At 39.0% G+C, this 26,459-nt stretch overlaps 1 protein-coding gene across 9 annotated transcripts in view; it reads right to left on the bottom strand.

The window, feature by feature from the left end:
- Positions 1-26,459, bottom strand: part of AGBL1 (AGBL carboxypeptidase 1) — a 555,889-nt gene that overhangs the window by 403,202 nt on the left and 126,228 nt on the right. For all 9 annotated transcript variants that reach the window (XR_013364441.1, XR_013364447.1, XM_077871456.1 and 6 more), the window contains exon 13: positions 15,713-15,893. Coding sequence is in view for 7 of the 9 variants with exons in the window: in XM_077871456.1 (XP_077727582.1) it covers positions 15,713-15,893 (181 nt within the window). In the remaining 2 variants the exon portion in view is untranslated. The remainder of the gene's footprint in view (positions 1-15,712; positions 15,894-26,459) is intronic.

Below are 26,459 nucleotides of genomic sequence, written 5' to 3'. Positions count from 1 at the left end.
TTGGCCCAGGGCCTGATCCTGGAGACCCGGGACCGAGTCCTGCATCGGGCTCCCTGCATGGAGCCTGCTTCTCCCTCTGCCTGTGTTTCTGCCTCTCTGTCTGCGTCTCTCATGAATAAATAAATAAAATCTTTAAAAAAAAAACAATCTTTTTGTTATTGTTTTTGTCATTGTTTCATTCACAATGACCTTATTAAGATACTACTGTTATTCCCATCTTACAAATGAGGAAAATAAGGCAAATAACTCATTCCTCAGCTGCTGTTGGCTGCTGAGGCTCACAGCTAAGTACCTCCCTTAAGAATTGTCCTCAGGAGCATCTGGGTGGTTTAGTTGGTTAAGTGACTGCCTTCAACTCACATCATAATCCTGGGGTCCTGGGATTGAGTCCTGAATCAGGCTCCCTGATCAATAGAGAGTCTACTTTACCCTCTCCCTCTGCCCCTTCCTCCCTCTACTTGTGCTCTTTCTCTCTCAAATAAATAAAATCTTTAAAAAAAAATTATCCTCAGATGAAGGGACTTTCTTGCATAAATTTGCACCCCTTCTCTGGAGGTGGCACACATTTGGTGATTGCTCACTAGTGGGACACACAAAGGACAGGCTCAGGCTACTTGCTTTAATCTAGGTCACTGAAAGGCCATCCCAGCTGCAAAATTCCTCACTGGTCATTGGAGGCCTCTGTAATAACTGTGTCACAATTCAACTCTTCGCCATGCCTGATCCAGCTTCCCTCATTCCCAAGGACACGCTACAATAAGCCTTCTGCAGCAAATCTCCATTCCAGAGTTGGTTTCCCAGATAACCCAAGCCATGCCAGGTGCTTGTCCAAGGTCACACAGCTAATCAGTGGTAAATCCAGGCAATCCAGCTCCAGAATTCATGCTCTTAGCCACAATGCTAATGTGCTTCTTTGTAAGTAGGCTTCATTTTATGCCTGCATCTCAGTTAATAGCCTGGAGGAATATTTCCCAAGTTGAAGGATCACTAATAATCCTCTAGATATCCTAGGTATGCGTCAACAAATGTGACTCTGTTCAAGTAAATTCAATAAATGTCACAAATTCCATCCCCTATGAGACAGTCTCCAGGCATGTTAATATTTCAACACAACTGGTAAGTCATGCAATAAAGAAATCTATTTATATGAAATCTGAAATGTGGTTTCCAATAACAGCATTTTTTCTTTTCTTTCTTTCTTTCTTTCTTTCTTTCTTTCTTTCTTTCTTTCTTTCTTTTTCTTCTTCTTTTTTTTTTTTTTTTTTTTTATGAAACATCTATTAGTACCAATCTGCTAGTGTCCCTCAGAACAAGTTTGGGAAACACTAGCCTAGAAAGATCTTCATCATCCTTCCAACAGCCTTCTGCCTCCCCTTTTTAAACTCTTTGATGTCTGATTGCTTCTGAGAAGCCATCTCAGACAGACTGGGCTGAAGTGTTCCTAACATTTTATCCTTTGTGGTGAAGGACTTTACATTCTCCGTCTCAAGAAAGCACTTACCTTTGCCTTCATGCATAAGTTTATTCGTAACACCTGCATAGTTTGCAAATATGTTATCTTTCCATTCAATGGCCATTCAGTGAGGGAGAGGGGGATTTTTAGGGCTGGCTTCTCAATTCAGCTCTGACATTGTAAAAATTTAAAAACCGGGACACCTGGGTGGCTCAGTGGTTGAGCGTCTGCCTTCAGCTCAGAGCGTGATCCTGAGATCCTGGGATCGAGTCCCACACCGGGCTCCCTGCATGAAGCCTGTTTCTCCCTCTGCCTGTGTTTCTCTCTCTCTCTCTCTCTGTCTCTCATGAATAAATCAATAAAATCCATTTAAAAAAAAAGAATTTAAAAAACCTACTTAAGATTACTGGGCATTTTTTTTTTTCTTTTCTATAGAGAGGGGCCGGGTCTGGATTTTTGAACTGCAAGAGCCCTTCCAATGTTAATATTATAGGATTCTACTAACCTCTAATTTCCTGTATAACATAATGGTTGAGTTGGCAGATTCTAAAATCATGCACATACACACATACACACACACACCACACAGCGATTCAATATACTCTTTACCCAGTTACTATCTGTATGCCCTTAGACATTTATTTTGCCCTGAAAATATTAGTTTCCTCCTGAATAGTCATATTGGTATGTATAACAGAGAGTTATCATGAGAACTAAGAGGTAATGTGTGTAAAATCTTCAGCCTTTTCAAGCACATGTTAAGTGTTCAAGTAATACTGGCCATGTTCTTGTCATTGATGTTGGTTGTGATCATGGAGATGGTGGTGATGGTGATGGTTGGAAGAGGAGGAGTGACATCTGTTTGAACAGTGCATTTGTCCTAGCTTTCAAATGTGTAGATGACTAAGACCAATCAGCCAGAATAAGCTAGTAGAGCACATGCCCACATAATGAATTAATAAGTGTATCTGGGGTTGGGATGATGCTGACATGATGCCAAGAAGCATGGCTACGCTGTCACACCCATGCCCAATCTGCCTTCCACACTCAAGCCTGACTTGGAAACCACACAGCGACAATTATAGTTAAAAAATACCACGTGTGGAAACTAACTGTGGACCATACACGATTTAGGTTAAAGAGAAGTGAACTCCAATAAGGAGCTTCTCAAAAGGACTTGGAAAGATGGCTCTCATAAATAGGAAGATAATCAGACTTAATGAAGAAAAATAACTGTTCCCATTTCTACTGTGGACCATGTAAGAACAAATGGACATGAATTGCTTTCAGATGAAATCAGACTGGCTACAAGGAGAAACATTTTAACTCTAAGAATGGGTCAGCACCAGCAGGTTTGACTGGGGGAATGCATCTCCACCTCTATTCAGAATCACAATGGTTAGGGAAAGGGTTATTTACAGTTAGAGGGAAGCATGCCAAGTAATTCTTCGCAATTCCCAAGCTTTGATGATGATACAATGTAACATGCTAAATAGTGCTGTTCCCAGCATGGGGCCACTGACAAGGAAATTGCTCAAGGGATTCCTCGGGCCAGAATTCCCCTTTAAAGGCTCAAGTATAAGTCAACTAGGGATGGGTGTATTCAAAGAGCAATAACAACCCTCTCTAATTAGACACAATCTCCTAAGGGAGGCGTCAACAGAGTGGTGAGACTGGCACTAGTAAATTAAATTTTTAAAATCCGGTTGGCAATTACTCCCCTGACATGCCCCCTTCCTTAGGCTCCACTCTCAGTTATTTTTTATTTATTGTAATCACTTTAGTAATAAGATTTGTTTTCTTGTTATTATATATATTACTGTGCAGAGTAAGAAAAAAATATTAGCCAAAAAGAGTTATGTTTCTTATTTATCTCCTGGCCGTTACTGGGCCAGGGGGAGGAGGAGGGAGCAGAGAGAAGCTGTAAATAGAAAAGAAAGTGTTTCCTACGGAGTGAAGATGTATAGGAGCATATTTGCAAGAAGGAAGCAGGGCAATGTAGGAATAAGGCTAATAATTCAAAAGGGCTAGGTGGCTCAGAGAGATAAATAACCGAGGAAAAGACACCCTGGAAGTCAGGCCAGGGAGGGTGGCTCCACATTACCGAGGCTTATGTGCTGCCTTTGACTTTCCTGTTTCTAAATGCTGGCCTGCTGGCTGAAGGACCCAGAGCTAGAGAGCATGAGGCCCCAGGCCATCTCCCAGGGCAGCCTGACAGGTGCAGTTCCCTCTGGTTCCTGATGGGGCGCACTTTCCTAGGAACCAGGGCTCCCAGGGACAGATTGGTGGGGCCACAAGGCTGTGATGCTCAGTCTGGGTACTCAGGAGACCGTCCCCAGGCTGAGAAGCAGACAGGTTCCACCAACCACAGACACTGCTCATGACAGACACCCTGAAACGCTATGGGAGATGGCCCGAAGCGGATTGCAGGCTGACTTCTGAAAGGCAAGAAGCCAGGTTTTTGTCCATTCCAATAGGATAGTTAAATCTATTTTAAGAGCAAGCATGATGAGGGGTGCCTGGGTAGCTCAGTCTGTTAAGCATCTAACTCTTGGTTTCTGATCAGATCATGATCTCATGGGTTGTGAGTCTGAGCCCCGCCACCCCCCAAGCCCCCTATCTAGCCACACAGGGCTCTGAGATCAGTTGGGGAGACTGTTTAAGGATTTGCTCCCTCTATCCCTCCCCCAACTCATGCCCACCCTTCCTCTCTCTGTAGAATAAATAAATCTTAAAAAATAAAAAAATAAAATAAAAAAGAGTAAGCATGTGGATGGAAAAAGGCATTGGCTGAATTCCTCCAATTCCAAGCTTTCTCTACTGCTATATATTTTATAAAATTTATTCAGTCCTACACCTTCTCCATAATTTTCAAATCACAAGGACAAGCAAGCCTTTAGTGAAATATATAATTATATATACATTTAAAATATATGTATATATTATATAAGGTAAGATAAATATTCTATATACTATATATTATGATATATAAAATTACATATGTATAAAATAAAGGAGTCTTTTTCACCTTTTTCATCTTTGATCTTGTCCCTCCTTCTGCAGAATTTCTATCCCATTGCCATACCTTATCTTGGATCTCTTTGAGAAACTGAGAGATGGAAGCAGGAAGATCATTAAGCCTGCTTGTCTCAGCTATTGAGAAGAGCTTTACATGGCCCACAGTTGAAATTCAGGAATCAATCAGAGGAATGCAATCAGAGGAACCTTTACTTGTACTTTCAGACAGTGCTTAACAGTTTCAAAGTACTACAGTATTTGATCACGATTCTAATCAAGTGAGATGTTGTGGTTAGGACTTGGGCTTATCAACCTCTTAATAAGTTGAAGAAACAGGAGTGGAGAGGTTAAGTGATTTGTCCAAAGCCACATGGCTGGAAAGAAGCTAATTCTGACCAAAGCCTGGGCCTTCTTCTTTTTTTTTTTTTTTTTTTTTAGATTTTATTTATTTATTCATGAGAGACACAGAAAGAGAGAAGCAGACATAGACACAGGGGGAAGAGGGCTCCATGCTTGAAACCTGATATGGGACTCGATCCTGGGACTCCAGGATCATGTCCTGAGCCAATGGCAGATGCTCAACCACTGAGCCACCCAGGCATCCCAAGCCTGTGCCTTCTGATTGTCCAGTAGGAATTCCTTGTACTGAATCATGATCACAATGACCCCAGATGAAGGGAAAAAAAAAAATGGGTGGCGGGCACTGAGGTGGGCACTTGACGGGATGAGCACTGGGTGTTATTCTGTATGTTGGCAAATTGAACGCCAATAAAAAATAAATTTATTTTAAAGAAAAGAAGGAAAGAAAGATTCAGCAAAAGAAGGAAAAGCACAAATTGTTTCCTTTGAGAAAGGCAATGAGATCTTATTTATGACTCTGATAACCAGGGCACTGGCTCTCCATTTCCTTTGCAAAAGCAGAGCACCCCAATAATAAATGGCAAAAGGAGAAGCAACATCACTATTGGTGGGGGTGGTTAGGGTTGTGCTTCCTATTCTCCAGATACAGACTCTCATGTATTTCAGGGAGCCATGCAACATACATCACTAAGTACATGGTAGATGTGATGGGAATTGAGAAATAACACATCTATATTATACCCAAGGGTTTGCTTTATAAAGACTTCTAAGTGTATGTTGAAAGAAAGTGTTAGGCAGGGGACGCCAAGAAGAGAGAAGTCTAAAGGGGAAGTTGAAAAAGCAGAATAGACGTTCCTCTACCTCCCTTCCTTTCCTGCCTGTATCATGCCCCTGTTTCTTCCTCCAGGGAAGGACTGAAGAAACACCAGAGCGCAGACAGGGATCAGAAGTTGCCCGGCCAATAAGGGAGCAAAGCATTTAACAAACAAGCACATTTCCCCAAGAGTCTCAGCCCCAACTTGATCAATGCTTCTGCAACATTGAATCATTTTTAATTTAATGCTTCTGGGAAGTGAGGGGTGGGGGTGGAAACCCATCAACTACAGGCAGAGTTGGCAAGAGCTGGGTATTAGCATTTGGCAGCATTTATTATTGCTGTTTATGATCGCATAAATTAGGTTTATGCTGATATAATTAATAACCCTAAATTTAGGAATAATAAATAGTAATATTTGTTCAGAACTGCAATATCTGAGGAAGGCAAATGGAGTACTCAAGCTTCCTGACTCCCTCTCTGTACATAGGAATGGGTGCATGCAAGGAAGCCCCTAGGAAGGCTCTCCCACAACTCCCTGCCCCTAGGATGATGCATCATTTCCAACTATGAAAATGACTTAGCAGTAAGACCTTAAGAGTTCCCAGAGCAAGTAATTTTCATTTTTATCTCTATGAACAAGTTCATCTGCAAGATTCAGTGTGCCACATGTCCCTCTAGAACCAGGACCCTCAGTGTGGTCTTGTAACCCATGCTGCTCTGTGGTGTATGCTCAGAGGTTTGGACAACTGTGTCAAATGCCATGTTCTTCATGGATCTCTCTACCTCCTTCCATATCCTAGAAGGAAAATCTTGGATGACCACAAAATCCCTGTAGACCATGATTTCAAAATTACAGACATTTGCAAGGAAAGAACTCAAGTCAAAAAGTTACTTCTACATCTTTAAAAAAAAAATTTAATGTGTAACTGCCTTTCGTTTTATAAAGTCGTAAAAAAAATCTGTGAGATTAAAATACTCCTATAAATGTTCCCTTTCTGTATCTAGGAGGATATCTCAGCATCCAAAATGGACTTAGAGAAAAAATGGACTTAGACCTCCTTTTTTCTGGTGAAGGCAGGAAGTTAACGGAGAAAATGATAGTTCCGCAGACCAGATAATCCCTCTGGATCAGAATAACATTTTCCCCTATTTTCAAATATAAGGAAAGCAAAGCAAAGAGAAAAAGATTAAACACCCTTTGCCCACCTCTCCCCAGGGATCCTTAACACAGAGATGCACAAATAGGGTAGAATCAGACCCAGATTGACATTTCCATCCAAATAGCCAACCTTTGATCCATGTCCAAGACATTTTCATTTTCCTTAAAACAAATAGAGCAAAAATAGCCAACCACTGATAATTCTGCTCTGTCCCAAGCAAACTTGCAAAATTCTGCTCTGTCCCAAGCAAACTTGCAAAAATGGTCTAAATTTTAAAAGTACATGATAGCAAGTTTACATTCCTTTGCCAGCTCCACAGTGAGGGGTGGATGATTAGTACAGAACAAACGTTACTTGCTAAGAAATATGATCTCTGGCAGCAAACATTACACATGGAGATTCCACAGCAGCAACTTCAGATTCCCCTGGCCTCATTGGAGGGAGAATTTGGAGCCGAAACTCTGGAATGAGAGTTTAAAGGGGAGTATTTCTCTCACATCACATCATGGTATGTCATCATGACCATCAGCATCATTTGTACAGACTATACAAATGGTGGACTCCATAACTCAGCTTTCCCAAGGCCACACAGCTTGGAAAACGTCCTCCAGAAAGCTTCTTCAGCTTGTGGTCATCTAAGCCTTCAGAGACAGGGACACAGTGCCTTGCTGAAGCAGACAGACAGACCAACTGGGGGGGTGCCCATGTGATAGCGAGTCTCTCTCTGCTTTTACTGGTCCCCCTGCTTTTCCCTGCCCCTCCTCTCCTGGATGGAGAATCTCTGCTCTATTGCCCTTGCTTTTCAGGAAACGCTGCAGCACTCACACCCATAGGCACACTGAAAATCAATGCTTTGGAAGCCAAATATGGACAGCGGGGCCATAAGGGAGTGAATTGTGACCCTACAGGAGATCTAAGGGCATAAACCCTCCCAGCTTGGGAGGATCCAGAGGCTCCATACTTATTAAACTCTAGTCTTTTGGAGACTGCCTGGACAATAAACCAGCCTCCCCAATGTGTCTTCAGTCCTTTGTTTAAGACAATGAATGATAACAAAGACAATGAGAAGAAAAGGAGAAGGCCAAGTAATTATGGTGCCCACAGGCTCAACAGGAACTACCCTACAAATGGGTAGGATACAAATTCCCCCTTGCAATATAACCTATAATAAAACATTATGGGTAGTACACTGATACCTAAGTACTCCAGTTTAACTAAATATATATTCAACAGTTTGTCCCTAACAAAAGTGGTTCAAAGCCTCTTAGAGCCCTTGCTCTGCTCTTGAATGATCTATGTGGAGTTCCACACCTTAAAAACCTTTAGAAATGCCAGGTGCACCCAGAATTAGACTTAATAAACATCTATGAAGCACTTATCACCTCTCAGACTCTACGCTAAAAATTTCAAGAGGCAAGTTGCTAAGATGACTACCTGGGAGCTTGGACATGAGTGGAGCTCACAGCCAAGTGGGAAGACCATGAGCTTTGCAACTGGACCAACCTGAGTTTCATCTCTGACTTTGACATCAGCTGTGTGGCTGACCTTGTGTATTTCATCCAATCTTTTGCCCCAGTGTTCTTTTTATCTTCAAAATGGGAGTAAAATTTTTCTCATAAGTATAAAAAATTAAAATCATATTGACCAAAAAAATTAAAAGATTCATACAGTGCAGTGTTGACAAAGGTATGGGGATCAAGCTCTTTCACCCATTGATGGTAGGAATCTATATCTGCACATTTTCTAAATAATCTGGCAATAATACATATCAGATATAAAATATGCATAATATCAACTCAACAGACTTCTTTAAGAATTTATCTTAAGGAAACAGCCAGAGAAATTCACTAAGAGAATAACAAGAATATTCCTGTCTGCTATTTATAACAGAGAATTGTTTAGATTAATTACAGGCCCATGAATACTATGACATAGAGACTTTAAAAACTTATAATGCTATTTGTATTCTTTGCCATAGGAAGGTGTTGTTAGTTTATAAACTATACCACAAAATGTATAATCTTAAAATAGATGATAGATAGATAGATAGATAGATAGATAGATAGATAGATAGATAATTTAAAGAAATAATTGACCTGGCTGTCAGGTTAAAAACAAATGGCTAATAAATCTTTTCCAACTTGACAATAGCATTTATGTCTGGGCAGCTGGATTCAGGAAGGGCCTCCATGTTACCAAATTCTAGAAGGACTACGTAATTACCATAGATTATAATATGAACAATGTCCCTTGGGGTCATGTACTGCAGTAGCTTTGAATTTGGGTGCTTTTTAATTTCTTCCCTCAGCTTCTTCTCTACACTGGTATTTTCTGCCATGAAGATTTTTGTTTGTTTGTTTGCCGCCATTGGAAACCATTTTATTGTTTTTTTAAACAAAGAAGTCACCTGTATACAGTAATCAGCCCGATGCTAGTTCATGTCCAGAGCTCAGTTAATGGAGGCTTTGTGCTTGCTTCCTCACCAATCGCCTCTGAGCTCTCTGCCCTGTCACACTGTAGCTAACAAAGCTCAGACTCTCTTGCCAGTTGGCCTCCTGTTAGGCTCTGCCAACAGGAGGCACTTGAGAGAGAGAGAAAGGTAGGGGGAGAAAGAACAGGACACCCTCTCTGCGTTTCAGTTCCAGTTAATAAGAATAGTGCAGCAGCAGACAACTGGGTCAAGCCCCGCCTCCTAGGCTGCAAGGTACCAGTATCATTGCCCCCTCACAAGTGATGTGAGTGGGCAGATATGTCCCTTTGGCATTCAGACATAGGTCTTTCTACACTCTTCAACCCTCTCAGCTGTGCCCCCTGGGCCATTGAAACCCTGGCCAGGTCAGACTCCCTTCTCAGAGTTCCAATACCAATCTCTAAGTAGAGCAACCAAACCACTCCCCCCGACACACACACCAACCCCTGGGTTCTGGTGACTCCACAGCTTCCTCCTCCTTGCCTCACCCTTGTAGGTGGAACATACCTCTGCAATTATTAATCTCTTGGCTTCTTTTGCATACCTTTTTAAATTTTTAAATTTAAAAATTTGTGTGAACCTGTGAGAACCAAATCTCATCTTTAGAAACATCTAATATCTTGGTGTATTATGGATCAATTTTATAATTACAAAACAATAAAGCTATTTTTTGATGTCCCAATTTTGCTGAGTATAACTCTGAAAACATAACTATTGTATTTCTTATTTACTGTCCTCCTAGGAAGTTGTTTAAGTATGATGGCCACTTATCCCCTTCACCAGTCTTGGACATAGACATTTTCTTTAAGTCTCAATAGCACAGCTGAGACAAGATGGGAAGACTTGTTACCACCTTACTAAAGCATAAATGATAGAACATAACTACTCACAGAAAATTTGGAACTAATTATAGGTATAGCTGTTCTCATTCTCAATGAGCCACTTAAGGGGTCGATTGCTTCTTCTGTATTCCTCCAAATGGTACATGCCATCTTTCCTCTATGACCTCTGATTAGACCAGAGTCTCTACAATTTCAAGCCCAGGTGAGTTATCTCTCTTTCTTAAAGGCCCATTTTTTTTTCAGGCATCTCTCTGGTTCCAGGACCTGCTTCTTTTCAGGATGCTTGACAATAGGAATAACCTATCCGGTCAGTGACTATACTGTTCTTACTGACAGGGAACTTTCATGGACAGTTGCACCATGTATCATAATACAAATAGCAAGTATGTCTTGATCTGCCATGATCTAACAATGCAGCACACAAACCTCCGGGTTAGCTGTATGATTGTGTGCAGGTTGGGAGGCAGCCCAAGCAACATCCAATGTGGAATTCCTCACCAGTCTGTTATCTGGGAGCTCAGAGAGTATCTTCCATTCTTCCTTGTGCAAATTGAAAAACAAAAAACAAAACAAAAAAAAACAATAATAATAAAGTTACATACTTATGATGGCCTATTTTTATTCAAATGTAACTGATCCATGAGATCCAAAAGTCTGAGAGCCAACCACTGCCCTATATGTTATTATATTGAAGAGACTTGAAATAAATTAAAAGGTTAGAGTTGCAGTCATATCAGAGGGAAGCTCTGAGCATGTCAAAACAGAAAGAGACATGGCCCTGCCCAACCTGAAATCAGCCCAATGAGGATAATCATCAGCCCTCTGTGATCCTGAATATCCTGCTACTGAATGGGCAAGGGAATGGAAGCTCCATGACAAAAAAATATTGAAAATTAGCTGGGTGTTGCCGATAGCCAAAAGCTGGCAGTGACAAGAAAGGACGTATTCTCCAATGGAGAAGGTTGGCAGGACAAGTCAGTGTCAAGGCCAAAGCCAAGCTGGAAATTTGGATCCCATGAAGGAAGACTGAGGGTGAATCAATCCATTCATCCTGAGCCCCAATCACAGAAGGCTGTGAGGCTGTGTCTTGGTTTGTCCCAGGCATACTAGGTATGAAGATCCAAGCCAACAAGATTAATTTCAGAGACCACCCGATGATTGTAGTCAGTGGGCTGAGGCTCTATTCACATCCCCATCCAAGTTTGGGAAGGGCTGGTAGACCAAAATGAGCATGGGCTTTGGAGATAGACAGAGTGGGTTCAAATCCCAGCTCTGTCACAAGCAAGCCATATAACTTTGGGCACAGGTTTGTTTATGTGCATGTGTTTCAATTATCTAGACCATTTCTCATGCCATTTCTGCCTTGATCTAACTTTCTGATCCGGGATAACTCATTTTTGCCTCTTTGGTTTCAGTTCCCTTAACATTTGAAGGACCAGGACTAAATACATACATGAATCCTCCTAACTAGAACATTTTTAAGTTTTATTCTAATGCCCTTAAATCCCTAGAGAAAAGTGGAATAGCACAGACAGAAGTCTTGGTCCTGTCTCTCTGTAATGCCAGCTTCTTAAACTGAACCCAAGATTTCACCCCTGCATATTCAAGTTTTTACATCTAGAAATTAAATAGAAGACCTGCATTTAGGGGGCCATAGTTATAATTACATAAGAAAATCTGTATTAAAAAAGGTTCTTTTTTAGCCCATAAAAGGTGCAGAATGATTTTTTTATATATAAAATCTGTGAGTTCTCTTATTGTTGTAAAATAAAGCCTTTACAACCCACAGTGGAGTAAAGGAATATTGGCACTAACTTTAAATGGTCCCAGATAGTTTAAATTGTCAAGATTTTTTATCTGATTTTTATAGTTTCATTTGTTTCCCCTAGAGCATTCAGCTATTACTTCTTAATACCTTTGTGTGTTTACTTATAGTATGCCCTCTGCTCTTTATTGTTGTTTGTTTCTGTTCCACAATGGCCTTGGAAAAAGAAAATCAAGTTTGTAGAGTTGTATATATACTAAGAATCAATATACTCTGATTCTCCTGTGAATAAGATGTTGGGCTGTGTGTTGACTTCATAAAAATTATTTTGTCACTACATTCTACCCAACAACAAAAGTCCAAAAATTGGAAACCATGCTAGATCTCTTCATCCCCCTCACTTACACACCATGCCAACATTTTGCATGTTCTGCAATTACCTGCTTCTCTCCACTTCACACTCTGAACAACTCACCATTGTCACTTCTGCCCTGACCCAACTTGTTGACCCCCCTGGTCTTTACCCCAGGTAGCAACGAGTGATGAGTCAATGAGCCTCCTGGATTCCTTAGAACTCAGCCCAATTCTATATAAATAACCAGGCTGGCAAGATGGTAGACTGTTTCTTTTGGAAATCATCTTTGTAGTTTGTTTTCCTGTTACAGACCTGTGTTGCTAAGAGATCTTTGGCTTGGCAAGACCCACTATATAGAAAATCCTGGCTTTTTCTCTGACCATCATTATCAAAACCTCTCAGCCATCCTCAGAGGCTCCATTACCATCACCACAAAAGGAAACTACTCTACTTTTACACATTCTTGCAAACTCCACAGGGGCCCATGATTATTTCTGAAAGTACAGTCTAGTAAGTTAAGTGCCAAAGTCAGGTTTACACTCTCCAGTCTTTATGCAAAGACTGCTTCTTTGTGGTTCAGACCACACAGAGAGTATGTCATACCTTTAAGAAATCTTTTAGTAAAAATGTGCCCAGAGAAAATCGATGAAGATCAGGACATCAGAAACAATATCATATAAGCAATGTTTAGGGAAACTACATTAAACTCAGAGAGGACTTCACATGGGGAAGTTAAGGCATGTAAAATGGGAATTCAATTTTATCCCTGGGGTATCCCAAGGTAAGATTGCATAAAACGTTTGACATTCACAGGACAAAAATCAAAGCACAGAAAAACACAAATCCACCTAGTTATGCACAACAGAATGGTAATGCCCTGAAATGGAATGTCAATCACAGGAAAAGTTCAAGCAGAAGTTAGATGAACTATATGTCTGGTAGGTTCTATGAAGGGTTCATGAGCTGAGACTTTTAGGGGCTTTTACTGTGAGTTGCTATGCATCTATTGTAGTCTGGAGTCTTTTGAAAACGATGTGCTACAACCTGTGGAATTCCTATCAGCAAAATAACACTATGGTTTCCAGGTCTCTTTCAGCCAATATTGTTTGATTGATCCAAGTGATCTATGATGTGCCTTGAGCTCCATGATGAAAGATGCTATATAAAAAAAAGGGGTAATTTCAGTCATAATAAATAATGGTAATGATGATGAATGGCAGTGTCACTGACAAGAAGCTGGCCTGCCATTAGGGAGTCCAAAACAACCAGCTGTGAGCTGAAAATGACTGTGTCCAGGCCAGGAGGATGCTCTGTGACTGAGACCACATTAACCTTTCAACCAAAGACCTGGATCAAGCCCCTGATTTGGAGGTGTGAGCAGCTGTCATGGAAGAAACTACGATACTTATCTCAGAGCTTGAATATTGCCTTGGGCTTAGGAGACCTTTTCCCAGACAGGTCAAGAGGGAGCATATTCCCTTACTCTTCCAACAGAAGGGAAAACTGAGTAGGTCAGGGGAAGAGCCAGATTCCAAACTAGAGTTATGACTCTAAACCTAGTACTCTTTCCATTCTCTACCAGTCCCTCGACAATTCAATGGCAAGAGAAACTTCAGAAAAGAGCCAACTTGGATTAGAACATGCTGAAACAGGATCATGTCCCTCAAGATGGCTTGCAGAGCTGTTTTCCATCCATTTAGGCTGATAGATCTTGCTAGTGAAATCCTGGGAGCCTCAAGTAGGAAGGAGTCACTTATTAATGTCCTAGACCTATTCTCACAAGTCAATATAGCACATGGCAGGAGCCCGTTGAGTTCTGCTGGCCCGGGAGGCAACACTGCTCTAGAACTTTGTCCAGATTGGGATCTAAGAAGGCTAATTGCTGCCAGAGGCCTAATTAATGCTTCCGACTGAGGGACTTGGCCTCCTATTCCTCACACATGCTTGAAGACCAACCAGTCACCACAGGCAAAGATGAAGGATCCTGCTCTCTGCCCATCAAAAATCTCTACCAAAAACGAGGGTATCTAGGAGCTACAAAACCAGGAAACTTGCTAGGAACACATGAATTCCTTACTTGTTTGCCCTTTTTTTTTTTTTTTTTTTTTTTGGTATTTATTGAAATTTTATTTTTAAAGTTTATAACTTTGACTTGCATTTTGGCATAGTTTAATATATTTTATCATTTGGGATGTATTCTGATCCTCTTTTTATATTTTATCGTCTTTATATTTCTAACTTTTTTAACTTATCAAAATTCCTTTTTGTGCTTATCCTTTGAAGCTAGTCTATTCTCAGCTGTTTAACATGTTTTTCATTTTTTTAAAGAAATTAATTGCTATTTTATCTTTCTTAAAACAGTCTCTAATTTAGTTGAAGACATTTTAAATTTTATCTCTTTGACACCTTTGTTTTCTTTTTTAATGTTTTTTAATAATTCTCATTTTTATCTCATTTCACCTTTTGATATTGCTCTATTTTCTCAGTTTTCTAAACTTGTAGCTTTGTTTCTTTAATACCAACATTTTAAATTGTAAGTTATTTTCCATTTATAGCCTCTGAAATTATTTTTCTTTCAATTTTTAAATTTATCTTCTGTTCTATTTTTCCCAGAGGATACCAAATGCCCACGCCTATAGTGAGAAGAGTCCTCGATGACCACAGGGAGAGCCTTTAGTTTCTTTCCACAAGGCTTGAGAATTTGTAATCATTAATCTACCACCTCCATCCACCAGCCATGTCACCTTGGGGACCTGCTCTGGTATCTAGGCTTCAGTTCACAAAGTCTAAAAATGCTGATTCCTTCCAACAAATGTCATCAGACACGGGACTTCCTTGTTCCCATTATGTGTTCTGAAAGCATGCAGGAACCCAGTGAGGAGAGGCACAACCCGTTCCATCTCTCCTTCATCCAACTATGATGCTCCAGCCATTTCACAGCCATTTTCAACAATGCCAGCCATTCTATTCAGATGAGATGATACCCTGATTGGAGCTGTATATTGTAGACCTCGGTAAAATACAACTCAGAATAAATATTTCTCTGCAGTAAGTGTTAGTAACTAAAGAAAAGTACTGATCGTCACTGCAGAGATATCAGAATTTGAGTTCTGACTTTGCCACTCACCTACTATGTGACCTAGGCAAATCACTTGATTATCATAGACACTAATTTTCCCCTTTAAAAAAAACAAAAAAGGCTGTTACACCAGATTATTTCTAAGGATCCCTCTGGAATTAATTGCCTATGAGTTTATGCCTTTCTATTCAAAACAAAACAAAATAAAAAAAAAAAACTGACATAACATCATATGTATGTAGAGTATGTTGTTATTGTACCAATTAACCGAAGCCCAAGAGAATTTACTCCTCCTGGAGTACCAAAGCCTCTCCAACCATACCCACTGAGCAACAAAAAGTGTTACAATTGTGACGTAAATGAGGACCCAATGGAGCTGGGTGCCTGACATACTTGCCATTGATGACACCGTCTGGATTAAGCATGGGGATGATCTTGAAAATGAAGTTTTCCCTTAGGAGCCTAGCCACAGGGTCACTGCTGACCAGGAACTCCAAGGCCCCCTTCATCACCCAGCTAGAGTTGCTCTCTCCTGGGTGCACTCGAGCGGTGATCACCTGGTATGGACGCTGCCCTGCCGAAAAAAGAACACAAGAAATTAAAGCTAAATACACTTTCCGTTTCCAACAAGATAATCTTCCAGGAGTCAGACTTATACCTGACTGGCATAAAGTCCAAAATAGGTTGATTGTTTCCTATACACACCTGATCTACACTTATCCATTTTTCCATATGCCTCTATAGTCTGCAAGACTCAAGAAAGTATAAAATGAAAGCTCAACACTATTACCAATGCATGAAAAGAAGCCAAGAAGTAGATTTTATCAAGACCACCAATGGAACAATTAACTTTACAGAATCCGATGGCATGATGCTGTGTGTCATAAATCTGAAACAGAATCTTATCTTCCTACTTATCAGTTGTAAGATCTTAGGTGAATAATTTAATTTCCACAAGGCTAATTTCTCATCTGTAAAATGGGGACAATGATACTTATCTTGTGTGGATTTTATAAAAATAGAAAGATATAAATAAGGCACTTGGTATATGGCTTGCCATTCACTACTTCTTCGTTTCTCCCATCTTGATTGTGATGTCTGTAGGTAGGATGGTCCCTCTCATTCCTCATCAGAAATGGGATTCAAGGGCAGAACTTGGGCTGAGAACTTTATGTCTATAGGACACTTAACTCAAACACTAAGAAAGATTTGACCAGAGTGAAGCACCTGGAATCTCAGTCTTGCAAAAAGAAACAGGAGAACACTCTCTGCCCAATCACAGGGAGAATATCGATCTGAAGAGACCTTATGGAGAATGCATTGATGACAGAAAGATGGGCTTGTCTTCCTTCCTTTGTTGATAGAAAACATCTGGACCATCATAATGTTGAGATGTATTCTAAGACCACATCTTGGCTCAGGTGAAAATTGTGTTTGGATTGATTAATGGTGTCTATACTCTGTACATTTGGGGAAGGAGGGAGGAAGATGGGGCATCATATCAGAAGTTCACCACATGTCCTCTAACCTCATGTGTCCAATTATATGTGTGTGTGTATGTATGTGTTATCTGACTCTCTTTTCCTTTTGTATCCTCACCCAATTCCTTATGGCTCCTAAACCCACCTGAATGACAAGAACTAAACATTTGCCAAGTATAAATACCCCAGCCACCAAGCAGCCTAAAAGCTAAGCTAGTCCTTTCTTTCCATCTCATTCAAATCACTATGAGTTAAATATGGCTTTTCTTCCCTTAAACAGTAGACTTTTTGAGGAAACAAACTGTGCAAAGAAATATACAATTGAATAACTCAGTAACAGAGCTAAAGAACAGGTAATGGTGAATTGTATTACTATTATCATCCACTAAGACAAAAAAAAAAAAAAAACACTGTCTGTTGACAACCACTAAGATCTCAATTCAAGGAGCAGAGATGGGTACATTTTTACTATGGTGAGAGCAATGTCATGTCAGCCCCTCGTAGCTCATTTATATATTGGAGATAATATTTGGTTGGTTTTCCCTAAACAGGTGTCTTGAGCATATTCCAGGACCTGCAGGAGCCATAGGATATAAAAAGTCGAATAAATTATAGTCCTTGTTCTGTAAGAGGCCATAGCCTTTGCTGGTAGTGACAAATGCACAAGCAAATAATGACAAGGGAGTTAATGGAAGTGTATATAAAGTGCCAAAGACAGATCTGAGAGAGGTAAGGATGTTTCCAGAGCTGTGATGCTATTGGATCTGAGTCTGGCAGAATGAATAGAATTCTACAGGGGAGAAGGTGAAAAAGCATCTTCTGTGACAGAGGAATAAAAATTGGAACGTTGAAGACCAAAGGAAGCCACAAGGCTGAAACAAAGGACTGAGGATTATGGAATGTGGATTTAGAAAAGAAGGCTGGTGTCAAACTAGTAAATTCTTCCTAATATATTTTGTTTAGGGTTTTGGACTTTATTCCATAGATCAGAAGTTCTCAATCATGGAGTCAGTGTCTCACTGATATGCTGTGATGGGGCCTATTGAAGAATCATTGGTTACCAATAAAAGCATAAATGTTTGCTTATGACATCACATATATAATATATATGTATGCATAAACTATACATACACATATGGCACAAACTGCTGTCTGTCTGTCCACTAGCCTTTCTCCCTTTCTTTCTGAGTACCAGACCCAATTCTGGAGGAGACAGGATATGCTCTCAGCACAGAGTTTACTTGAGATTCTCTCCCTCTTCCAGTGCCCCTCCCTCAATTCACACATGTGCTCTCAAGAGTGTTCTCTCTCTCAAATAAAATAAATAAAACTTTAAAAAAAAAAAAAAGGTAGAGATTCCATGATGATTTTTCAGTGGAAGAAAGGCATTCCAAAGTCTGTGCTTTATAAAATCATTTTGACATTATTGTAGATCATACATTTGCTGAATCAGAGATAATATGGCCTATCGAGTAAAGAACAACTTTTGAAGCCATATTTCCAGAGTTCACATTCCAGTCCCACCATTTTCTATAAAATGAGTTATGGAAGTTTCTGATGAAACGGAGTACTGGATTGGGTGTCCTGCAGTGTAAGATTAATGATTTGCTAACTGGAACTTACTAAATAGGCATATTGAGGAGGAAAAGAGATATTCAGTCAGCTAGATGAGCAGAGCTGAACCTAACTGAAGGCCAACTTGCCCACTCTATCATTTGCTCACAATCACATCTCACTCTTTCCAAAGCAAGTCGTATTGGCACTCCAATAAAAAGCTTGTGGAGAAAGAGGCTTGATGAATTCATACCCAATCAGCAGACTATTTTCAGTTCTATAATTCCATACCCCTCTCTTTGTGATCTTTGAACTAAGTGCGTTTACAGCATATGGAACAACAATAGTAAGTACTCCCAGCCCAGCAAGAAGAAATAAAAAATAGCTTAAGCTCTTGTAAATTTCCAATACCAACTGAACACCCTCATTGTCTGGGCCAGTTGGCTCCCATTGCCTGCTACCCAGTGCAATTCAGTGCGTTAATCAATAAAGCAAATGCAGCCTTGCAAAGAGATGTGCACAATGTTCCTTTTCTTGAGGGTCAGGTTGATAATCTGCTACATTGTAATACACCACAAGACCTAACAGGCTGTTCTAAACATCCTGATGAAGCAAACCGGGAAAACTGTGGGTTCCCATGAAGACATAAGCAGCATGTTAGCCATTTCTAGTTGATTTTTCTCTGTTCCCTCTGTGATTTAAGACAATTTTACAGTTGTATTGGTGAGTTAAACTTATGAGACCATTCAGTTGCAGCAGCAAATGGTGCTCCAGAGAACCCATAATAGACAACAGCTGTAAATAGTATGCGACACACATACCATGTGTTTTTTTCTTGCTATTGACAATTTCAGTTTTAAAAACTCATTTCTGCTTAGGGTAGGGCAAAGAGTATCAGGTATCTGTATTTTTTTTCTCTGTAATTTATAAAATCTATTCCGGAGGTCACCAAACTCTATAGGGGAGTCATGGTTTGGCAATATGCTGATTCTTAAAGCTCAGTATTGAATTTATGTCAGTGGTAATAACATCTGTAAAAAGAAGTTAGAAACAAGTAGGGGATTATATAATGCCTAAGAGATATCGGGCTCACAGCCAACGAAGAACTAAGAACTGAAGACATGTGTGATGATACTCGTGTGTACCCAACTATATAAACAGCCATCCACTTACTCTTTTTTTTTTTCTTTCAACAACATTTATTAAACTCCTACTGGCACTCTGCAAGGTTCTGGAGATTCTAAGAGAAATAGTGGTTTTTGCCTTCAGGGAACTAATAATAGTCTAGTGGGAAAGACAGGCACACAGATAATTATGATCCAGTGTGATCAGGGTCATTTGTCAAGACATTTTCAAAACATAGTGGAATGCTCATTACAGCATTATTTATAATGATGAGATCGACTGGAAATGACTTAAATGTGCACCCATAGAAACTAGTTAAGAAAAGGATTCATAAACAGAATACTATGCAAGCATTAAAATGGCACCTAGATCTTTTTGTTGACACTAGAAGATATCTGTGACACAACGATGGGTGACAAAACACAGGCAAGAGAGCTGCATTACAGTGGATCCCATTTGTGTGTAGTTGTAACATTCATTTGAAGTATCTATCTATACATAGGACACATCTCTGGGTGGAGGTCAGCTCGGCAATTTTTACATCCACTATATCCCTATCTAGAATGTTCTCCTCTTCAGAATATAATGATCATATGCCAACTCTCCCAAAGGCAAAATATTTTCAAATAGTAAACCACAGAGGAGAAAGAGGAAAGAAATGGATTTTCACAGAAGAGGTAACATTGGATCTGGTTTGTCTAGTGAGAGTTCACCAGATGAAGAAAAGAAAGGAAGGAGGTGATAGTAAAAGGGTAAGTAAAAGCACTTTGCAAAATAATGAGGGCATAGAGCACATAACACCTGAAGAAGAGTAAAGTGCTTTGATGTGGCTGAAGCTCTAAGTTACACGGAAGGTAAAATGGGAGTGAAACCATAACGTGATTTGCACCTATGTCTGTAGACCTTTGGAACCAATGTTAAGGAGATTGAAAACCATCTTGCAAGTTGTGAAAGTCCCATGGAAAATCCTTATGCAGGGGTGTGATCAGACAGCAATTCTCACTGGAGCTGAAGACTCAGATACTGGGCTTAAGAGGTGGGAGAAATGGCCAAAAGAGCAGTCTGATTTCCAAAGTCCAGGAAGGTTACCTTGCCCTTTACTCTGGAAGAATGTAGATAAAAACAACTTGATTGGGGTCTCTAGGTGGCTCAGTTGGTTAAGTGTCTGACTTCAGCTCAGATCCTGATTTCAGGGTCCTGGGATCGAGCCCCAAGCCCCACGTCAGCGGTGGGGGGCGGGCTGTGCTCAGGTGGGGCAGGAGGGGCCTGCTCCTCCCCCCCCACACTCACTCATGCTCACTCACACTCTCTCTGTCTCAAATAAACAAATAAAATCTTTAAAAAAATAACTTGATTGATGGGTAAGGACGGAGGCGAAGAAACAAACATGGGAAAAATTGTCAATGAAAGTAGATTCTGAAAAAAAAGAGAAAATCTGAAAACAGGTGTGGTGAAAAATCTTTACACATTTTAAAATATACTACTGTTTCCCACCAAAGGTAATATACGATGTACATTTTCTGCACTGTGTGTTCCATCACTTTTTTAATTAGCTTTATTTATAGCATAATTTACATTCAATAAATTTCACCAATTTTAATTTTACAATTCAGTGAATTTTGACAAATGTATTCAGTACTGTAAAACTACTATGATCATAATATAGAGCATTATTACCATCACAAAAATCCCCCTCATTCTGTTTTGCAGGCAACTCCCTTACCCATCCCTAGCCTGTGGTAACCAGTGATCTGCTTTTCATCTCAGTAGTGTTGTCTGCTCTGGAATTTCATAAGAATTGATTCATACAGCATACAACTTTCCTGTCTGCCTTCTTTCACTTAGCATAATGCTTTTGGGAGTCATCCACATTGTCGTATGTATGTATCAAAAATCTGTTCCTTTTGGCCATGGATTTATATTCCAGTGTGCCACAAAGCAATGGATATGCCACCATTGTTTCATCAACTCAATTCAATCAAACATTGGTTTAAGCATTTGAGCTATTTCTAGTTTAATAAGTCTACTATGAATAAAGCTATTTTAATAATTTGCATACATGTTCTTCTTTGGAGTGAATACCTACCTATAGAATTTGTGCATATTATGATAAGGTTAATATTATAGTAGGTTATTACAAGGGGCTGCCAAACTGTTTCCCAGAGTCTATACCATTCTGCCTGATCAACCCTTAACATTGTCAGGCTTTTTAATTTTAGCTATTAATTTTTAATGGGGATGTAGTGTCTAATTGTTGTTTCAATCTGCATTTCCCTGATGACTAATGATGTTGAGAACTGTGCGTTGTTTTTTAGCTACTTCCATACCTTCTTAAGTGAAGTACTTGGTTGAATCTTTTGCCCATTTTAAAATCAGATTGTTTGTCTTATTATTGAGTGTGAAGGGTTCTTGATATCTTCTAAATGTTATCCTCTGGCAGATGCACGTTCAGTATATTCTTATTCAAGTATTTGGATTACCTTTTCATTTACTGGACTATGTATTTTGAAGTACAAGTTTCTTATTTAATAAAACCAAATGTATGCACTTTTTTCTTTTGTAATTTGGATATTTTGTGATTTACTAAAAAATCTTTGCCTGACTCATTGTGACAATAATTTTCTTCTGCAAGAGTTAGTCTAAGTTTAACATTCAGATCTGTTTACATAAGGTGTTTCAAGTTAATTTTGGATTATGATATGATGTAAAAGTTGAGAATCACATTTTCCCTACCATAATATCCTTTAGCATTTTCTACATATTCAATCTTATTCTCTGCAAAAAACAACAATTTTATTTTTCCTCTCCAAACCTGAAGGCATTTTTTTTCAACTGGGTGGTATTTTCAACCTGACATTCTCAAAATATAATCAATTTGATTATATTATCCTTTAATATAATTCTGGATTCAGTTATTTCTTTTTTATTTATTTTTTTATAAATTTATTTTTTATTGGTGTTCAATTTGCCAACATATAAAATAACACCCAGTGCTCATCCTATCAAATACCCCCCCTCAGTGCTCGTCACCCAGTCACCTCCACCCCCCGCCCACCTACCCTTCCACCACTCCATAGTACATTTCCCAGAGTTAGGAGCCTCTCATGTTCTGTCTCCCTTTCTGATATTTACCACTAATTTTTCTCCTTTCCCCTTTATTCCCTTTCACTATTTCTTTTTTTAACAAAGTTTTATTTATTTATTCATGAGAGAGAGAGAATGGCAGAGGGAGAAGCAGGCTCCATGCAGGGAGCCCGATGTGGGACTTGATCCCGGGACTCCAGGATCATGCTCTGGGCTGAAGGCAGACCTTAACCACTGAGCCCCCCAGTGTCCCTTCAGTATTTCTTTATAATTTTTGTATCTATGTCCCATGGGACAGATGGACCTGGAAGGAATTTTTTTCTTATAATGTCATGGTCAGGCTTAGTTATCAAGGTTAGAATGAGTCAGAAACCATTATCTCTTTTTCTTTTCTGTGTAAGATTTTTGAAGCTTGGAAATATTTCTTCCTTAAATTTATGGTAAAATTTCCTGGAGATGCTATCTGAACCTAGAATTTTCCTTCTCAGAAGACTTGAATAACAATCTAATTTATATAGTAACAAATCCAAATTATTTTATTTTATTTTTAAAGACTTATTTATTTTAGAAAGAGAGTGTGTGCATGTGAGTGGTGAGGAGGGGTAGAGGGAGAGGGAAAGAAGCAGACTCTCTGTTCAGCATGGAGCCCAGTGTGGGGCTCAATCCCAGGACCTGGAGATCATGGCCTGAGCTGAAATCAAGAGTCCGATGCTCAACGATTGAGCCACCTAGGCGCCCTCAAATTATTTTAAAACATATTCAAATTGTGTAATAAAAACCCAACTGTTGAGACTTTCTATTCCCTCTTATGTCCATTTGGTAGCTATACTTTTCTGTAATTTTGCATTGAAAACTATACTTTCAAATTTATTGGCATAAATCCCTCATTATATCTAAGAATCTCTAGTAAAGATCTCTTAAAAAAATTCAATTAGCCAACATATTAGTTTCAGATGTAGTGTTCCATAATTTATCAGTTATGTATAATGGTCTCTTATTTTTATTTCTGATACAGAGTGATTTTTTTCCTTAATAATTCTCAAAAAGGGCATAACATTTTAATTTTTTCCAAAAAATGTAAAATCATTTCTTTCATTAATTTCTGCTTATAATTTTTATTTATCCTTCCTTCCACTTTCTTTGCCTTTCATATTTTTGTTCTTTTAAAAAGAACCTGAAATGATATTTAGATCATTAGCTTAGCATATGATAAAATTTTAAATACATCATCCAGGTATTTAAAAGAATGTTGTTGGTTGCTATGTTCCATATACACTAATTATATCAGATTTGTTAGTCATGTTATTCATATTTTCTATATTCTTGCTTGGTATTATGTGTCCTTATACTATGAGTTACTAAACAGGTATGTCACAAGTTTCTAAAGATTGATTTCAGATTTATCCATTTCTCCTTAAAATGTTGTTAATTATTTTAAAGCTATTCTATTAACTGAAACTAGGTTTAGAATCATTTCATTGTCCTAACTGAATTTTTTTATTGTTATAAGGTATCTCTCTATTTCTCCTAAAGCATTTTGCCTTAGCTTCTCATTTGTCTGTATTCATATAGACTGGATTTCTTCTGGTTAGTTTTTACAACATGTATCTTTTCTCATCCTTTTATCTTCAAACTTTCTATAATTTTTAGTTAGGTGTTTATTTCTTGGAAGTACCATATAGTTGGATATTGTGTTTTATTTGATCTAGCATTATTTTATTTTAATTGTTAATATTTAATCTATTTACACTTGATGCAATTAATGATATACTAACACTATCATTTTATTATTTGTTCTCTGTTCACCTTAACTATTATATGATCTATTTCCTGTCCTATCTTGTCTTCATTTGAATTGATTGCATATTTTTTCACATTGTCCCTTTTTCTTTACCACTAATGTGATACTTACATGTCTTTTATTCTTTAATTAGTTACCTTAGGGATTATAATACGCACCTCTGCTTTATCATCATATGATATAATCTACTTTAAATCCCATTATACATCTTAAAATTCACAAAACATTTACATGATGTTAATATCAATTAAATTGTATATTTGCCCTTTTTAATTATGCTTCTCCCCTTCCAGCATCTATGTTTCATTTTCCCTCTGCCTGAAAAATCACCTGTTAGTATTGCTTCTAGCATGGGTCTGCTAGAATTGCGTACTCTTACTTTCTGAGGTTCCTCCATTTGTCTGAAAATGAATTCATCTCATCTTCAGTTCTGAAAAGTATATCTGCTGAGTATAGGAACATGACACTCCTGATGCTAAACTCTGTTTTCCATTTCTTTCCATGTTCCTTCCACCAGGATTCTGCAAGACTTTGGCTCCTTTAACAGCCCTTACAAGTACTGAGAAGTTTGTCTCCTCATTTTGCAGAAGCAGGAATGCATGCTTTTGTTTTCTGCTACACACATTCTCTTTCCATGGTTTCCAAAAGAAGGGAGAATGTTTTCATAGGAATTTTCAAGTTCTTAAAACTTCTTATAATCTTGTTTTTGAAACATTGATCATGTTGAAATTAGCAGTAGACAATCCTAACCTCTGTAAATAATGAAGCATTTCCTTTTCTCCAAAGGTTGCATCACTTATTCCTCATACATTTCTAATTTCTTAGAATTTCCTCAACAATATGAACTAAAAGAACATTTTAATTCTATTCAATGTTATCATAACAGCTGGATCTCTGACAGATGAGTAAAGAATTGGGGCTTTTTAAAAGTGTGGGATCATATGGAAACATAAGGATGGCATTGGGAGAGAACCCTGCAGCTGAGAAGGTATCTTCACCTCCATTATTTCTTTGGTCCTCACAGTAAATCTGTGAAGTAGGAAGAGAGGCATTATTCTCTTGTTGTTTATAAGGCTAGGCAAGAGAGAAAGCAAGAAAAAAAAACTGGGGTGCTCTGAATCAAAATCCAATGTTCTTTTCATTTGACCATGCATTGTTCTGTGTGTGTACTTCAGAGGAAGGCTGAAATGAATCCTATTGAGACAATACATGATGATACATTGAGGAGCAATCAAGTATCACACAAATTATGAACCAGGCAACTGGATTCTGTCTTGTACTGATTAAATGGATTTGGGAAAATTAAACTCTTTTGAAATCTCAGTTCCTGACCTATAAAATAAGGCTTTCTTAGGTCTTTGCAGCACTAAATTCAGTGATTACCACCGGCAAATGAAATATGGTAGATAAAAATAAAACATTTTAGCCAATGGATTCAATCCCCTCTGGTTCTATTATATCCTCCTGTATTATTTTAATAGAGCTCCTGACAAGAAGCAAAATTATGTGAAGCTTCATCTCTTTTTTCACTTCTTCCAGCATTCAGATGCAAGTACTAATAAGCGGTGAAGTGGTTAGAAGTCAGAAGGCAGTGCAAAAAAAAGAATGCAGGTAATCACTGCTAATAACTGGCTTCAGAACAGCCAAGTTGGGCTGGATCTCTCTTGCTGCCCCTGGGAATGGGACATGATCCTTCCCAGAGGAGCAGGGTCTATCTGCTTATGTGACCTCCTTAGCAAACTCTTGAGCTACGGTCTTCCTGGCCATTTGCCATCAGAATAAGAAATTGACCAGACTGCAGATTCCTCCAGTGGCAAGAAGTGGACAAGATCTTGCCCCTTCCAGTTTTGCTCCCTGCCTTCCTCTCAAAGCCTGAGGTGTGACCTCCATACCCCCAAATGAATGACACACAGCTTGAGAAGCTGTGACTTCTTTCTGTGAAAAGATTTCTTAGTTTTCACCAAGAAGAAGTGGCGTGTGTGCTGACAGAGAGGGGAGAGAAGATGCTCATGGCCTGTATGCCCCACTGAGGAGTCTTGGCACAGTAAGGAGGAAGCCATGGAGCAAAGGCAGACCGCAGGCTCTTCACGCTTGA

The sequence above is a fragment of the Canis aureus genome, chromosome 2 (genome assembly GCF_053574225.1).
Source record: "Canis aureus isolate CA01 chromosome 2, VMU_Caureus_v.1.0, whole genome shotgun sequence".
NCBI lineage: Eukaryota > Metazoa > Chordata > Mammalia > Carnivora > Canidae > Canis > Canis aureus.
This window is presented reverse-complemented; position numbering and strand designations above follow the sequence as displayed.